General features: G+C 37.8%; 1 protein-coding gene across 1 annotated transcript in view; it reads right to left on the bottom strand.

The window, feature by feature from the left end:
* Positions 1-2,743: 2,743 nt before the first annotated feature.
* The window catches only part of LVRN (laeverin), a 35,247-nt gene continuing 19,400 nt past the window's right edge, over positions 2,744-18,590 (bottom strand). The window contains exons 11-20 of the mRNA XM_054003760.1: positions 18,481-18,557; positions 16,502-16,641; positions 14,210-14,265; positions 12,739-12,892; positions 11,775-11,869; positions 10,985-11,092; positions 7,115-7,285; positions 5,449-5,589; positions 4,180-4,255; positions 2,744-3,515 (exon numbers count right to left, since the gene is read on the bottom strand). Coding sequence (XP_053859735.1) covers positions 3,369-3,515; positions 4,180-4,255; positions 5,449-5,589; positions 7,115-7,285; positions 10,985-11,092; positions 11,775-11,869; positions 12,739-12,892; positions 14,210-14,265; positions 16,502-16,641; positions 18,481-18,557 — 1,165 coding nt within the window. The 3' untranslated portion in view covers positions 2,744-3,368. The remainder of the gene's footprint in view (positions 3,516-4,179; positions 4,256-5,448; positions 5,590-7,114; positions 7,286-10,984; positions 11,093-11,774; positions 11,870-12,738; positions 12,893-14,209; positions 14,266-16,501; positions 16,642-18,480; positions 18,558-18,590) is intronic.

The following is an 18,590-nucleotide window of genomic DNA, read 5'->3' on the forward strand; positions in this document are numbered from 1 at the left end:
CCAGTTCTCCCGTTCAGGCCGGCACGTATCACGGCTTGGAGTCCCAGGGCTCCGAGCCGCAGGCTACTTTAGCGAGCACTTGTGGAGTGATTTCAGTGCTTCAGTGATTTCAGCTCTCAGTGATTTCAGCTCTGTGCTCACAAAGTGCCTCGGCAGATGCAGGGATGGAGAGAGGTGAAGGCTGTGTGGAGTTCTGCGGAGATGTCTTTATTGGCAGCTTCTGCAAAGGGTTCCAGTGACAGCTCTTCCGCTGAACTGGGCAGAGGTGACGGTTTAAGTAGGCTGTTAGGGAGTTGGAAATTGTCCAATAGCTGGGGTTGAGGAGCATACAACCTATAGCCTTACAGAGAGATAACAGGGGTCTGATGTGCGGAAGAGGGGCAGCTCTGGTCCACTCATCATGACTCTGCACTTCTTATCTTAGGCTAGTGACCGCCATGGAGGCCTTGCAGGGCCTCTGACTGCTACAAGGGTCAGCAGAAGAACAGGTCAGGTATTGTTTCTATGCAAATCTTTGCTTCTTTCTTGTACTGTCAGTCATTAGTATTGTTCCTGTTACTGTTGTTTTCATATCTCATTGTTGTTTGCAGTCAACTGTTCATATCTCAACCTGTAATAATGGCCCTTTGTGCCTCCTCTCCTCTCCATCAAGCTGCAGAGGGAGGAGGAAGGACGGAGTGAGTGCTAAATTGGGGAATGCCATTCCTTAACTACAACATGACCCTAATAATAGGCAGTAAGTGATTTCCCTGTCTTTCTCACAGCACATGTGCTTTTTCACCTCATGTTCTTCTTGCATCACAATGGGTATCCCATAGGCAGCCAAGGTCAGCCTCCCCCTCTGCCTACTCAGGTCCTTGTCTCATCCCATCACAAAGAATGACAGATAGTGACCCCCCCCAAAGACCAGAGCCCACTGTCCCTCTGACATGGGGAAGATTTCCACAACTTAAAGAACCATAGTAGTTTTATTGAAGTAAGACATTGTGAAAGTGAAACTTATCAAAGCAGGACTTAAAGCAAAAAGCTGCTCTTTACTTTTTTTCCCCACTCAGGGCCTACTGAATGTATCCTACCTATCAATGACACTCAGCTATTTTTACTGGAAATTGCCCCATACATGCACACCTTCACAATTACATGCCCCATAACACCTACACAGTCTGCATAAGTACTATTAAAGCTCATTTCCTAATGTCCTCATACTCATTTCCAATGAACTTTCTCCTTCACCCAGATTCTTCCTGCGATAAAGCAGCTTTCCCAACTTTCCCCGGATTCCTCCCATGCACCTCTTCTTCGCTTGCTGTATTTCCCAGTTGCCACTCTCCAGACCTCTGCACTCAGCTTGTACTCAACAGCAGCAAGAGCTGCCACTGATACATGCTACCAAGTGCTAATGTGTGGATTCTGGAAGTGATTCAGATCTGCTGCTACTTAGGCAGCTTGCCTAGCAATCACCTTCACTATTCTGCCTCTGCCATGAAAACTACGCTGAAATTCTGAAATATAGATTGTCACTCGGAAGCAGACTTTAGTCAGGAGCCTTTATTTGAAAATAACTTCTTATTTTAAATTCTTCTAGTAAGTTTTACACATTGGCAGTTCAAATTAAAAGTTTTGTGCAGTCAGACGAAGAAAAAAGTGACAAAAGCATGAAAGACTGGTTAGTGAGGGAGTATGGTTGCTTACGGTTGTAGAGAAATGGTTTGAATCTGCTGGGTCTAGGGGTGAAGTTATGGGATGTTTCTTGAGCTTTGCTTAACCCACATGATGAGACATACAGAGCCAGTGATTAACTAGTGGAAATCACAGAAAATGCTGAAGCAAAATATTCAGTACTAGAACAGGTTCCCCAAGAAGGCTGTGGACTTCCAATCCCTGCAGGCTGGACAGTGCTTCGAGCAACCCAAGCTGGTGGAAGGTGTCCCATGCCATGACAGGGGCATTGGAACTACATCATCTTTAAGCTCCCTTACAAACCATCCTATAGATTCTATCATAAAACCCCTCTAATTCACCACAGCCTTGACAACTTCCCCTGCTTTCTCAGTCAAGTTGAAGAAGACTTGCAAGAACACATACAATTTTCATTGGTATTATCCTTAACTTGATCAAATGCTAAGAGGTCAACTGTTTCCAGCACAAACTTGTGTCAGCAGCTGGTAATTCCCATACAGTAAAGGGCTTTTTAAGTAGTCTCAAAATAGTTTGAGTTTTTCTTTGCAGTCATGGAGAGCAGAGGAAATTCAATGCAGTCATCATGGCAGCATTTTTCCTAAATGTATTTAGAGGGCACCAGTGAAAAATCCTTTGTATTAACATGTCTGGAGTTTATTCGTGTGTCTTCATAGAGCAGTATTCTAATTTATTTTGTCTCCTGCATTCCCACATAACAGTGTTTCCTGATCCATAACCTGTTAACTGATCACTGGTACTGTAATCTTGCCACAATACTGTTACTCTACAAATAAATTATTTGCGTGGACTGAAGATCCCATGCTTTTTCATATGCACAAGTTAATATGGTTTGCTAATACAAATGTGCTGAATTCTGCCTGTCACCTCCAAAATGCTGTATAATCAAGGTGACTAACTTTGAATCTACAGCAAAGGAGTTGGAGTCTATGACTCTGATGGGTCCCTTCTAACTCAGTGTAATCAGTGATTCTGTGATCAGTGAGCACCTCAGTGCAATTAGAACAGTGATGTTCCAGAAGAGCTAATGCCATGGACAAAATGACACCAGGAGATAAATTTTATCCAAAGATAATCCAGTTCACAGACACATTAAGTACAGATCTGCTGAGAAAATACAAAGTTTGAAAGACAAGGAATTAATTTCTTAATTAAAATTACAATTTGAGTATTCTTTAGACCTTTCCTCCCTAATTGTCTGAAGTAATTCTGAAGCTTATGTTTCACAGAAGTGTTCTAAATTATTGTCCTCTTTGCAATTTAAAACCATAGAAGTGGAGACAGGTTATAGATCACTGTACAAATGAAACAAAACAGAATATAAACTTTTTCAGCTTCCTTGTGGTTTTTTGCTACAAATATGCAGCACACTTTTCATTTGGATATTCAGAAGAAAACCACCAAAGGATTCAAGACTGTACCTATATGTTAGATTATTATTAGCAATGCATTCCTAAGACCTCATTCAGGAGCAAATTATTTTAGATATAAGATTCAAATATGTTTATAACGTCTTTTCCTAAATCCTTGATTTCTTTGTGAATAGTTTTATCCAGACTTTACATTGGAAAGACAACCAGAGGAGTCAAAAATGTGCTTTACCTTTAATTACAGCTTATAATGAATGTGATAGTGAATCACATATAATACACTGGAAATTGTGTTCCAAATCAATCATCTATGTTCTTCTCTAACCAGCTGGCAATTTTGATTAGTAGTTTTCTCCTTTCAATATTTTCAAGTTTTGCAGATTCAAGTAGCATAGTAATAGCCTCTCTCTCACCCTCTTCCAAAGTAGCATTATAAAAAACCTGCAACTGAAGAAATAAACATGAGCTTAGTTCACAAATAACTTGCAGCAAGCAACTGTGTGCCTGACAGATGCTTTAGACAGAAGTGCACAGAAAAGGGGCAGATGACAGAGACTAAAGAGGGGGTGGGGCAAGGGTACTGATTTGCACTAATGTGGGAAACTCCTTACATATCAAGAATGTGCCCTTTTCCTGTTCCTCTAAAAATCCTTTCAAATGCAGCCAACTTCACTGGTACTGGTGGTACCACACTGTCTAGGACTAGTTGGGTAGAAGAATCCTCTTGTGCTGCCTGTTCTACAATCACAGAACAAGAAATCTTTCTCATCAGTCTAATAGCCAAAAGACAAGAAAGGAGTGAAGAATAGTAAATAAATATTTGAGGGAAGCAGTGATTGAACAATATAAGGGATTAAACAGATATCAGTATGACAACCTAACAGGCCAGCTGCCCGAATGTTGGTACATTTTCAGTAGGTATCATGGCAGAGGTTGTCTCTACAGACTGATTTCGTAGAGAAAAATGAGACAGTTTTGATAGAATTTTTGGGGACTCTGCTTGAAACGTGAAGGTTTCATGTTTAAAGAACATGTTTTTGTTCTTTAAAGAATAAAAACTTGTATTTACAAACTGGCCATGAAGTTGAGATTAGATGCATCTCTGGTTTACCTCTTGGATCTGTACATCTGTTTTAACAAATCTTCCCATGGCTTTTAGTACATCATGCAGTAATTCATGCCCATATCTGTAAAATTGAGATAAAGGTCCTTCAAATAGCACATTAGCAAATATACTAAATTTCATCTAATTTGAAAATACTTACACTATTTAGTGATTATTTACTATGCTGCAAATACCAATTAAGCTGAAGTTTGCAACTATGGACTCTTCCCTCTTTTAAAGAACTACCATTAATATTCAATTTAGACATTTGAGCTGCATGAAATACAATAATAACCCTTCAATTTAATTTCCTAGAAGGATCTGGTATTTGTACTTTGGTAATATGAATTCTTTGCATGAAACAGATAATCTCTCTGAGGCCATACAGCCAAACTGAGCTAAAAAGACTAACTAGTGTCTAACAAACTGGTGCTCCTGTTGCTATCTTGAGGGTGGCATATAAATAAATACTTGCACTATTCTTTTAGCTGGAAACTAAGGGGGCAATTTTCCAACAAATTTCTCATAAATTTAAAACATAGAAAAGCTCTGTAAAAGAACACGTTGATATTACACACATCTACTACAACTTGCCTTTTCTAGTGCTAGCAATAATTTATACATTTGAATGCTCCTAAATGGCTGACTTTGCTTCTAGATCACAATGACCTCCTCTGCCATCAAAAGCAGCTGGAATCTGTCAGCAGCCTGCTGCTTTTCACAATTGCCAAGGAGAGAGGGAGTCTTCAAACAGACATCAAAAATACTTGCTTTGCTCAAAATAGGTAGCCCAAGCTCACTGGCAGTTTACCTACAGCAGTGCGGGTAGGCTGGCAATAGGTTTAAGAGTTAAGTCAGGGAATAACACTGTGTTTGGTCCTAGCAGCTCTTCATACTCTCTTTGGAAAAGAAGTGAGGATTTTACTTCAGCATTTTACACGCACAATTTACAGCATTTACACCCACTTGTAAAATCCTAGTTGATAAACCCACTTCTAGAGTCAGAATTCCCAGGAGTACTTAAAAGTACAGAAACAGTTATGAACAGACCAATTTTTAAAGTCTTCTGTGTTTGATGAGCTATTCTTTGGCATTAAACCCTGATCAGAGTTGAATCTTCTGAAAACTCTGTTCTGCATATTAATTGAATCAGTCATTACAAATAGTTTTCTCTGGAAGGAAAATCTGCAACTGAATTTTACAGCTCAAACATAAAGATAGAGGAAGAAGCCAAAGAGCCACAGAAATTAAAGGAAGCCCAAACTTGTTGCTTACCCTTGATTTAAAAGTGGCCAATTTTCCGTAACAAATTCCCAGGCTATATGGTGCCCAATATCCTTAGTCACTACATGTGAGATTATGACTGAAGTACAATTGGAAGAAAATAATGTGTCACTGAGTCCATATTGCAAGTATCTGTTAGAAAAGCAGGAAAGAAATTAACCTATCACTTGCTGGTTTATAACAGAAATACACAATATTGCAATCTGGAAATACAATCCAGTTCACAAAAATTCCTACCTCAACAAATATCAGCATGTGGAAGGTTATACCAAAGTTGGTGTCATCTGAGCTGTGTATTCAGCTCGAGTTTTGTCCTCAACATTTGTTCTTGCACACTGACTTCTTCACTTCTTAGTAAAGTGAGGGTGTAGAATATCAAATGGACACAGATGTGTCTCTTATCTTTGCACCAGAAAGACAACTGCTCCTACCAGACAAGCTTGTGGAAAGGCAGACTGCTTTTCACCTTCAGGCAATTCACATCACTGTGACTCAGATGAAGCCTACAGAGTGTGCCAGCAGTGAGACACTTTTATACAAAAACGACCTGTTTATAAGGTCCCCTGCAGCAAGACTCAGTTAGAAGATTTTTCATGAGGACTAAGGCAGGATTTCAGAAGTGTCTTCTAATGATGTCAGTGACAGTGAATGCCTGAACATCTTGAAAAGTAATTATTCTCTTTGTTGCCTCAATGTTTTACCTTGATGTTCCTACTTCCAAATGAATCCTTTTAGTTATTTTCTCATAGGGTCTTGCAGGCAGCTACTTTATGGGTAAAGGTAGTTGAGATGGGTTTCTCCCCTTTGCATGCTACCACTATGCTTAACATAATGGACATAATTGTGAGGGCCAGGGAAAGCATATCTTAACATTCTTCACCCCAAAACACTCCCTGGGTGACATTTCAAAAAAATGGATTGGTTTGTCAGCTACTGAAGTACATGGAGGAAGAAGCTCATCACAACTCCCTGATTTATCAGGGAATGGTGCTAGCCTTTTCCAAGAACAAGGCAATAGCATCATAGGAAATTAGTATAGCTGGTTGGGCATCTCTTTGCAACATTTCTTGTCTTATTCTCAATCATATTTTTCTGTCTTCCCAAATGACCACCACTACAGCAGGTGGCTGGAAAGACTAAAATGTTACTTCCACACCTTTAGACCCATGGAGTTTATGTGAATGTTTGGATGATATTTCTTTAGAGCATCACTGCCAAAATTCCATGCCTTAACAAATGCTTTAGGTAATACAAACATGACTGATTAAAGAATTTAACATCTTTTTACTGACAAAGATACAAATGCCAGTAAAAGAAAATAAACACATTGTTTCAAACTATGTTCTGGAAACTTTTGGACAAGACTCTTCAATATATGTCTTAACTTTTTGGTTGGCCCACATGGAGTCAGGACTTAAGACCTTATGACCCACATGTTGTATTTGCAGAAGGATTGTTTATTTGTGTTTCTTGCATTTTTCATACTTGCTGCCTAACAAAACTCTTTAAAACTTTACCAATGGTTGACAAGATACATGCTTCTGCGGCAGGCAAACCTCTACCAGCTTTGCACAGTAAAGTATTTTTGTTCTTATTATTTACTGTTGTATTGCAATTTACTTCTACATACACAAAGATATACTTTAATCAAGGTCACCTGTAAAGTAACCATGACTCTTTGGCACAGCTCATGGCATAAAGTAGGATGTCTTCATCTTCCTCAATGGAGTCGGTATGGTTGTACATTTCCCATGCAAAATTCCATTCTTTATCACTTCCCACTGCAACACCATAGCAGCAGATTGTTCTTCTAATTAAAAAGGGGATTCTGCAAGGCAAAATACAATTTAAAGGTACTGTACTGTTGTAGAGGCAAACCCTGCTAATGCGTAACTGAAATAAAATGTTTATTTACAGTTAAAAGATACACAACAATGCACATATAAAATAGTAGTGTAAATAAGGATAGGAAATCTGATTGTTTTATTTATGATTTAAGCATTTAAAAAACATGCAGTTTAAAGGAAACCAAAAACCCCAGCATTTTTAGAGCAATTGGACCAGACTATTTTGTGTACATACAGTGTCAATGCCACTGTTCCCCATCACAGCCTAGGAAATGGATCACATCATTAAAGGGTGTACAAATGCATATATGCATCATCCCAGACAAGCCTTTTCTGAGTTTCTTCAGTGAATGCACCCAATAGGAAAAGTAATTTGCACCACAGAAGGAAACAGAAGGGGCAGTTTTCCATGCAACAGGCAGCCTCCTATTACTCCCACCCCAGGGAAGAGTCCTCAACATGGCAGTGAATTTCATAACAGAAACTAAATGCAAACATTACCAGTATGATGCTCCGTATGCAAAGGCTGAACAGGAAATTTTTCCTGTAGCAATGATATGTCCCTGACATTAAGACATTGTAAACACTTTTCAGTGATAGCAGTATTCTACTATGTAGGCTACCTGAAAAAAGTTTCAGCTAATGGTATTTTGGACTAATTCCCTACAGAAGAATGGATGCTGTTGCTGTAAGCAAAACATTTGACTTCCCTATGTCATACTGTTAGTCTGCTTATTATTACATTAAGCCAAGGTTGTAAGTCAAGGTGTAAAAATTACCCTCTCTTTGATTAGGGGATAAACTTAGAAAAACAGCTAAGTTTCTGGTCAGAAAAGCCATTCTTCAGGTCCAAAACTGGAAACAGCAAATTCAAATTTAAATACAATTTGAGAAAAATTCCTGAGTTTCAGCAGACTATCCTAGAGAAAGTGAGGATGATGCCAACAGAATTAGTCAGTCAGGAGGAAGGATAAATGACATCAATCTTTAGAGCACAAGGTAGAGAAAAGGAAGTTATAAATTTTGGAAACAAAAAACTAGTAGGAAAGAGCAAGAGAATTGGGTATTTTACATGACAGACATCATGGTTAGTGAACAGGCAAGATGCAGGGATTTTGGTAGTTCTGTTGCATATGGGGTATTTTGCTGTCATACTAACAGAAAGTGTGGGCATGTTCTATATTTACTTTAAGAAATAGTTTGGATTCATTTACCTCAATATTTGCTGGGACATAAGGGATTTACCACCAAGAATGACATGTAGAGTAGTTATGTCAGGCTAAAGTATTGCCCTGTGAGGAATCCTTCTCTAACAGATCTGAGTTACAAGGTCTAGTAATTTGTTTAATAATCTTTTCATAATGTTGCAGTAAGAGGTCATTGTAAGGTGACAACAGGGTAAAGCTATTTTGGCCAAATACAGCTATTTATTTTACTACTGCTGCTCCAGTAGTTGCAAGAAAATGTTCATTAATAAGTGTAAAGTTGTGTGTGAATAGACAAGTTCTGTGTATCATTTGGCTGCAGCTCTGATGTGCAACATTTGAGGCAGGCTGGACGGGCAGCCTACTATGGGGCAATGGTTTGCTGGCTGATGACATCTGTGGTGGCCCTGAAGTGGTTTATGTTGTGTAGCCCCCATAGGGTGTCCAGTATGGTCCAAAAAGGGACTTTGGAGCTTGAGGTTATATTAAGTGAGGGGTGTGACTTATTCATCTTGATGTTTTTCCTGGCTGTGTGATTTGAGATTACTAGCCTGCCAGGATCTCTCGTTTCTGGATCTTGGGGAAGATGCAAAAAGCTGCTGGAAAGCAGGGCAGGTTATTTTACATTGTTGTTTTGGAACCAGAAATAACATGGTGATTTCTTAACTTTTGAGAGTAGCAGCAGTATATGTGAACCTTTAGTAAAAAAGTAAAATGGACTGAAATACTGTCCCTCCCCCAAGGCTAGTTTCCTTCTTTCAAAAGACAAGCCAGTAACAGCATCTAAGAGAATACATTTATTTAGTAAGCTTCACTACACTCCTGTAATGAAAAAAGAGTAAAACTGAGAAACTGGCTGGGGATTACAGCTCTAGTTGTTTCCACGAAACAGATAAAAATGCACTGTATTAAGTCCAGTTATGTTCTGCCAGGAAAAATTTGGAAATGTTCAGCTGAAAGTTGATGACTCAATCTGAAACAGAAATGCATTACTTCATTCCACAGATGTGAGAATCCTTCTGTGTTCCACCTGTGGCAAAACAGCTGTTATGAATTTGCTCTCAGCACGGAGAATGTAAGAGCATCTGAAGGGATTTGTCTGTGAAATACGGGTCAAAAGTGTATTGTGCTTGTTTCCTTTCCTACCTAGCACATGTAAAATCTCTTCATTAACTGCATGGGAACAGTGATCTGTCACTTGAAACCTAAGAAGTGTCCTACCTTCTGTGGGGTTTTCTCCTTAAAACATGATCATTTTTTCACGTAACCAAATTCAGAGTTTCATTTTTTCCACACATATAGCCCAGTAAAATCCATTTGAACTTTTCTCTGTGCCAAGAAGGACAGCAAAAGTAATATTCTTCATCAAATTCAAAACCCAGTCAGCTAATATATTTCACAGACTTTTCAGCCATTCAGGTCAAACAAGGTATGTTGTATTCCATCACCTCAAGTGTTATTAGTAGGGAAAGATGACTGTTTTGAAAACAGACTGACAATTCAGCATATTATTATTGCTTTTAGTGTGGAATTGCAAGAAAATTCTCTCTAGAATGGAACAAAATATATGTAGGTTATTTAAACTTTTCAGTCTAACTGCAAAACTCAGTTTGGCTTTTATGAGTATGATCACTATGAAGCTATTTTAGAAAACTCAAATATAATAGTACAGGTTCAGTTTATGTAGCCAACTACATGTACCAACATATATCAAATAAAACCAAAATATTTATCACAACTACAACAAATAAAAATAAACTTTAAATATTCACTCACCAGTGCCAACTCTATTTGACTATTGCATAGAAAGACATCAAAAGAAAGAGGGAGGAAAAGAGAATAAGAATTTCAATACATTGTAAATTTTTTTTAATGATGCAATGGTTGAATACAGAAAGTCTCTTCCTGGTAGTGTCCAGAGTCCATTCTCACAGACCAGACCCCTGACCACTAGGCTCCAGTACCAGCATAAGGACTGACAGCTGTTCCCAGCACCTCTTTATGTGAACACAGAACATGCAAGGCTCTTTGATGGGCTCACCATGGGCAGATGGCTGTATCATGCAAACATCACTTCACTCAGTATTGTTAAGAGAAGCTTAAAAGCTGAGTTGGTGTGTGTGAAAACCCCCAGGCTGTACTACAGCAAAAGGACTGGGCCATGTGGGATATTAGCAATCATAGGAGGTTCACCTGTTACGTGGCTAACCAGCTTTTGGTCTTGATGGCAAAATCTGCTTCCTCCAGCCTGTGAAGTCTATGTAAAAAGCAGCAATTATGAAACCATAATAAAGCTGGGATTTGGGGAAGAGGAGGAGGTTGGGCAGACATAGTTGTCTTAAATTCTGCCATTCTTTTGAGAAATAAGAGCAGTGTACAGAGGCATTTCTCATTCTGCCTCCCCCTTGTAACAGCCTTTTAACTTTCCATCTCCCTTAGACATGCACACCTCTAAGAGCAGATCACCATTCTTACTTGTACTCAGGGTTGTCCCTCCACTTAGCATACAGTTCAGATGACAGGTCCAAACAGTCTTGGAGGCCCAGCCAGCACGCTGTTGCCAAGAGTTTTTCCAAATACACTCTTGAAGGGAAGTTAAAACAGTAAGAATGAAAGATATGCATACCACATTTGGAGTACTTGATCTGTGCCTGACCACCACAGTTTCAGAACATGATGCCATTAACCCAAAAGAACCTTAGTTACTAAGAACAAATAAGTTTTAATAAAATAATTAAACAAACAATAATGGTCCTGAGACATTAATATTAGTGGATATTTGTGAGGCAACCAATGTACTATCTTTTTTGTAAGTTTTTTGTGTGGTTTATATCCCTCTTGGAAGTTTTAAGGTACTGATTGTGTCTAGTCCAAATCATTCTAATGTTTAAGCCTTTGGCTGCAGTGGCCTTGCAAAATGAAGTATTTTTAAGTTTTAGTAATTGACTCAAAAATCATATCTTGATTTCATTGCTGTCAGTTTTTCTTCAACTAGGAGCAGCCTGTTGAGCCTGTTCTCTGACAAACGAGAGCTACCACTATGATCCTTAAATTATCATCCTTTATGCTTCTATCCTGATACTGCGGTTGCACTGGAGGTGTCGTCATAAAGAATACACACTTTAAGGGCAGTAAAATCACAATTCAGTTACATTCACATTAGTTAGAGAATTATTCCTGTGTCTTGTATTTAAATTTACGTGAGAAAGCTGCAACGTATCAAATCAAGTCACACCAGAAAAAACTCTTAAGAAAAGGTACTTACTGAGCAAAATAGTCATCTTCCAAAGCATCAGCATTTTGACGAATAAAACCTGCATAATAATGGTATATTGGCAACATTCTCTTTAAAAGGTATTTCTTTTAAAAGAAGGGAAAGAAAAATTACTTTAATTTAGATGCAAGTTTTTATTTTCTTTATTTACTCAGATTTATCCTAAACATTTATCACAATTAATGTCCTGAAAACACAGAACATTAAATTAAACTGAGTCTAAAATGCAGTATACCTGTACTTCAAATCAAACTGGCACATTACCATTTCACATCACTAGGACATTTGAACTTACTATAAAAGACAACAAATTCTCAGAGAAACAGGAAAAAACCCTTCTCAATAGGAAATACTTTGTTCTTCTCACTTATTTTAAGATACCTTTATTTTTTAGAGCTTAAGAGAACTAATACTGTGGGATTGTACTTCAAACGTAAGTGGAATCTTCAAATAGATGTCAAGGAAATAAATGTGACAGTAGTATCTCAGGTGAGTCAAATATGGGAGAGAATAATTCCATTTAATATCTAAACACTGTTCCTTCTTTCTCTCCATGAAAGTGAATGGAAAGCACAGACCAAAAATACACCACATACCTTTTATACATAACAGTGTTGGTCTTTTCCCTTACTACTGACTGACAGTTCTGTTTTCCAAATTCACCATTTCAAAAAACCAAGGATGAAGCTTAATGTAAAGAATGTGAATGTATTCCTTCTTTTCAATAAGAAACAGCTCAAGACTCAATGAGACTTATCTATTGACTAATATATATAATTACGTAGCTCCTCCTATTTAAAAAAAATCAAAACTTGATAAAGTCATGCAAAAGGAATGACAAACACTGTGACTCATCATAGCCACCACTGCATTATTGAGAATTTAAAATGCATTAATTTTAGACTAATGTATTTGCATAGTCTAATATCTTTGGTAACTATCAAAATGGTCATACCTTTAAAAGTGGATATACTTCATGGTTCTTCAGTGTACTTTCTAAATTGTCAGGTATTAGATTTAACAATACCACATTCCATATGAAGAGCTCATCTTCTCTGGCAAGGTATTTAGTTAGTTCAAGTGCTGTTTCAATTGGAACATATCCAAAGCTATGTAAAACAAAAAAAAAAAAAAAAAAAAAAAAACAAAACAAAACAAAACAAAAACCCCACACATTTTAGCATACTCATTCACATTTACCACCTACCACATATATTTATTTATGGAACAGGCAGTAAAACATCAGGATACTGTGTGGAAAGTAACCTAGAAAAGACACTGGAAAAAATAAAAGAAATATAAATGAATGGTGATTTTAGGACCTGAACTCTTGAAACATCTATTAAGGAGCACTGTGCTGCTATCAAAGCAATAGGCCAGTCATGGCAGTAAGCATGGCAGTATGCACACTGTATCTGCTTGTGTCTGCAGGTTAAGGTACAAACACATTGATAGCATGTGTCTGTCCCCCTGGAACAAAATTAAGAAGAAAAGCACTGTTTTAATTACAATACAACTTTATTTTTATTGTGAAACAACTTATTTTCATTACATGTTCTTTTGTGGAATATTGTAAAAGTCAAACCATTCAATTCACATGCACATTATTTGTAGAATTAATTACTTCATCATGGCATTTCTGTCCCTCAGTGTGGAATAAGCATGGAATTCATTTTTTCACAACAAAATTCCAATTCAAGCCCCTCTCCTCCAGAAAAAAATATTTTTGGTGTACTTATATAGCGCCGCAGTTCTGTACTTCACAGTTACATTCCTTGTTAGCTGCTAGTTTTGAGCTCTCTTATGAAAAAAGACATTTTTGTGGGAGGAGAAATAGGAATTTTTACTTCCTCCTGTCAGAGGTAGTTCCACAGGCCCTGAAGCAGGGCAGTGTGCTTTGGCCACCTCATTCCTGAGGTCCCTCATTGTAGGGATACCTTCATCATAGGTGTCTGATGCTTTTGTTACCTCCGGTACATGTGAGGCACAGACACACTTAATGCTTCTCAGCTCCCCAAAACACTGCTGACCTCTTTAGCACCACAGACCTAACAACCAAATCATGACTCAGCAAAAGAAATTAAAGAGGTTTTGAGAGATGCAGTACAGCACAGGTGAGATAGCCCAGAATAAATGAAGGAAGATTCAGAACCTTCATTTGGAATATTTTGTCCATTAAATACAGGTTAATCCCTAAAGAACTCATGGCAGTGCCACTATTTAAAGTAATTTCCTTGGAGCTGGAACAAAAGAAATTTTGACTCAGCACTGACAAAAGAAGGGATTAAATATCTCCCCCGCCATTTTGTCAAAGCAGTTTCTCTTTGAAGGCACACATGGGTAGAAACGAAGGAAGCAGAACTGGAAATCTTGAGTGCAATCATATTGTTTAATCAATTTCTGTAACATACTGGAAATATACTTACTCTGCCAATGCAAAAACATCATCTATCAGCTGGAACCTGCTGACAGCGGGAATAGCCTGCAGAAAGCATTTGTGTTGTGTTAGTCAATATCAACATGTCATTAAGAATTTACAAAAAGCTTTGCGATGTTTCAGAAGGATCCCTAACAGGTTTTCTAAATCAAAACAGCCTACAAAACCTTGAGAAATGGATCCTGAATTTTAAACTGAAATTATTTAAGAGATATGCTTTAAGAGATATGTGCTATACACAGAGCTGCATAATATATATTATATGGTATATAAACATATAACTACAGTACATTAACCAGAGAATTTAAAGACCCCTCTTACTTGTATGCTGTAATTGAAATTAAAACATGGAAATGCCATTTCTTAAAAATATCCTAGTTATACAATTTTGGTACATTTTTTCCTTTTGAGGTTTAAATACAGAATCTGTACTTGGTGCAGAGCAGTGTGTTTATCACTACCATGAAATAAATAACCAAGGCACAGTCATGGGTGTATCTCTGCTTACATGCATGTATCTCATGCTCTTGTGGCAGGACTGCTGTCCTCCTTGTCTCCTCCCTGTTCCATGCTCCTGCAGTTTGGTCACTGCTTCAGCAAACATTCCCTCTGACAGCTAGAAGCATAAAGCAGTGCAGAAATGCTGAAAGCACACAGAAGTCAGGTGGTTTGTGCTGACACCCACCACGCAGGAATGTGAGGCTGGATGGAAGCTGCATGTTCTTGTTCCACCTCTTGATACCAAGAAATACTATATACAGCATGATCTCAAGGAACAGATGGTTTTGCAGAACTGCTACCACAAGAACACTTCCCACCAGGAAGCATTACCGCAAAGGGCAGATGGTTTGACCACAGTGCCACCCAAGGCACTTCGCACAATTGTGGTTAATAAGGCATAGAATGCACCCTGATTTTGTACATGACTGAGGATTGTGAGAATTTGATGCAAAACCGTAGCACAGATCGATGTGTCCCACAGATCCCTTCCCAGAAGGGATGCTTTATGGTAAGATTTGTGTCCTTGGCCATGCCAAATGTTTTCACTCAAGAAATTAGGCTTGTGATTGCAGTCCTATTGTTAGTGCTATCCATAGTTGTTCTGCAGTTAATGCACTTGTCACTATCAATCCAAAATAACTACTTTGTTGTCTTTAATAACCCATGCTACTTGTGAACCTGTCTTGTTTGAATGTGACCAAACCTATAGTTAATAGATTATTCCTGCACCTCTGGTCTGGCCCAGTTACATTTTTGCAACTCTATATGGTGCCAAAAAATGGCTCCAAGTCAGCACACACCAAACATCTTGATGATGTAGAATTGCCCTGAAAGAAAGAAGCTTAGAAGAAATGAAGCCATTGTGCTGTAGGGAGGTTTAATGTGCTCTGATCAGCCTTGTGTCCAGACTGTCTAGAGAAAACTTGCACTGATTACTATTAGGTAAAAAGGTTAAATTTTCTCACTTTTGTTACCAAAACCAATAAGCTGACATTACTACTGCAGCCTCTGACTCACTGTAAGATTAGGCAACACTGAAACCATGCAACCCCATATAGAGTCACATTTGTTCTGTAACCACTTCCACCTTCAGTTCAGCCGTGGCAAGTCAAAGTGGGATGAAATCTATTCTAAATCAGTGTCTACAGAGGACTGAAAGAGCTCAAATAGAATTGATTGGAACTTCTAGGAAAATTATCCAAAAAAATCTAAAACAAACAAACAAACAAACAAACAAACAAACAAAAACAAAAAAAAAACAAAAAAAAAAAAAAAAAACGAAAACCAAACAAACTAAAAAAAGAAATCCACAAGACCCCAACCAACCAACCAAAAAACCCACCAAAAAGAAGTCAGTGGATTTTATTTTTTTGGTGTTTTTTTTTTTAATTCCATAGGCAGAAACATTGTGGTTTGACAAAACATGGAAATAAACTTTCTCACAAATTTTCCTTCTTCATGATTACTTTATACCAGCTAAGGCTCAAATCCTGCATTCATACTGAAAGCTCCTTGAGCCAGATTTAAAGACAGCAGAAGAGCCACAAGCTAGTAACACAAATTTGAAGACAAAATATAATATAAAGGTTTTTTACATGTTTATTTGAAACTGTTCAGGCCTGTCATCTTCCACACTACAAAAAGCCAGTGACTTTAGTGGTGCAATGGTGGGTTTGTCATTATTCCAAGTTTTCATCAATGTGATTCCAGGTAAAAACTGCATGAAAAAATATATGGAAAGACTCTGCTCATAAGCTTGAGAAAACAAAAATGATCTTACCTTTGGATCATTTTCAAGCAACCGTGCTAATCTCTTCAAGTTTAATTGGTCATAGTTCACTCTGTAGTATCCACTTAAATTTACATTTAGTAAGATCCAGTCATATTCTGACTTTGATACTTGCATTTCAGGAAACATCTCTGTAAAGTGACATTAGAATGTATCATTTTGTTTTCCATGCACTGCTTCTTTTGAATTTACAAACAATGAACTTCATGCTCCTCTGAGATATGAGACACAAGTTTGAGACTGGACTCAAAAAGAATCCCCCAAAAGCTCAGTGGACTTGAGATCTCTGCTCTGCACAGCAGGATGACTTCAACAAGCCAATGATTCCTCAGGTACTGAGCACCTTGGGATTCTAAGGAGTAGGCTGAATATCCACTTTGCTCCAGCCCTGTAGCTCAAAGGCAGCTGTGAGAGTTCAGAAAGTTTATCCTGAGAATAAACTCTCAGGATAAGGAGAAATAGCCTCCCACACCTGTTGTAGGGCAAGGACTCACAGCACACCTGCTGCTCCCAGCTCCAAAACACAGTGCTCAGCACCTCACAGAAGAACTGACCACCTACCAGTATTCAGATAAATGCAGATCAAGGAAAAAAAACAAAACCTGTTAAGTTTAACCAAGAGACAATTAATTGAAAATGCTTATTTTAAGGACTATAGTCCCATAGTCCTTTTGAGTTACATCACTCACTAGCAGCTTCCTCCTGCAGTCCATCTCACTACTTATTTATATGTTCTTGCCAGATTGACTGCTCCTGAGAGCATACTTTGCTTTAAGGAGCCAGTGCAGCCTTGAAGGCTCTAAGCTGCCTCATCAGAAGAGTATTCTCTTTTCACATCCTGATTTGAAAAGGCAAACTCTGTTAGGACAGTAAGTCAATACTGATGAGTAATCTACACCCATCAGTGCTTTACTCTGAACAGAGGACTCAGACTCGAGTGTTTAGACAGAACAAGTACTGCAAGATTCACCCTGTGTTCAGAGGAATATACATACATTTTTTCTTATTTGCCTGTCTGTATACAGTTGAATTAATGATCACTCAAGCTATCTTACTGCCTAAAAAAGAGAGGAAGTAACTTTTAACCCCTGCAAACAGGGTGGAGAGCTGCAATACGCACAGCATATTGAAGATTTGCTCTTAAGCATTCCACTGTGCGGCGTGGCTGCATTAATCTCTGTATTATCTTTTAACTCATCTAAAACCTGATGCATGCCTGACTTGCCAAAGCAAAATGATTACCCCATTTTAATGATTATACTTATTCTTTCTCAAAAAGAGAAAAAAAGCTATTGGAAAGCACTGAGTTCAGAAAGAACTGAATTTTTAGTTTGATTGGAGATGCCCAAAAAATCACTTTCTATTATAAAACTTTAAAACTTGAATAATCCTACTATTTTGATAATTTTAAATTTAATTTGCATAAACAAATTAAATGCAGTTGAAAACTTTAAATTTTTGTTATTACAGATATTAATGTGTAACAATGGGTCACTTGCCAAAACCAGTGTTATTTTTTTCAGTCTTCTATCTACTACTTGAGCTGATAATTTTCTGGTATTTCACAGCTGAGATCCTGTCTGTATTCAAAAGCTGTCATTAACCTCAATAAGATCTCTTGGGGGAAGAATATTACAGAAGCATGAGGACCTAAATGTTTGGATTTGTGTAAAAAATTGTAAAATCAAAATTTCTGTGGAAATCTCTACCCATAAAATGTGTTGTACCATATTATTAAAATCTCAAGCTTACACTGAATTTTGATGCAACATAGAAAAGAACATTATATTGACCTAACTGAAAATCTACCACTATTTTTTGACACAAAATCATTACAATAGATAAACAGAGACATTTCTGTATTGAAGTTTTATCTCCCTATTCAATTCAAATATATCCTACTTTTAAAAAAGCCTTCGGAGTGTCTCATCACTTCAGTTTTAGAATGTGCAAACAAATACATTACTTACTGCTGCTTTTATCTAGCCAGGTTAAGGGTTGTGATGATCCATTTCTCATCCAAGAAATAGGAACAATCCAGGTGGTACTTAATAAATAAAAGGATATGATTAAAATTCTT

This window comes from Vidua macroura, chromosome Z (genome assembly GCF_024509145.1).
Source record: "Vidua macroura isolate BioBank_ID:100142 chromosome Z, ASM2450914v1, whole genome shotgun sequence".
NCBI lineage: Eukaryota > Metazoa > Chordata > Aves > Passeriformes > Viduidae > Vidua > Vidua macroura.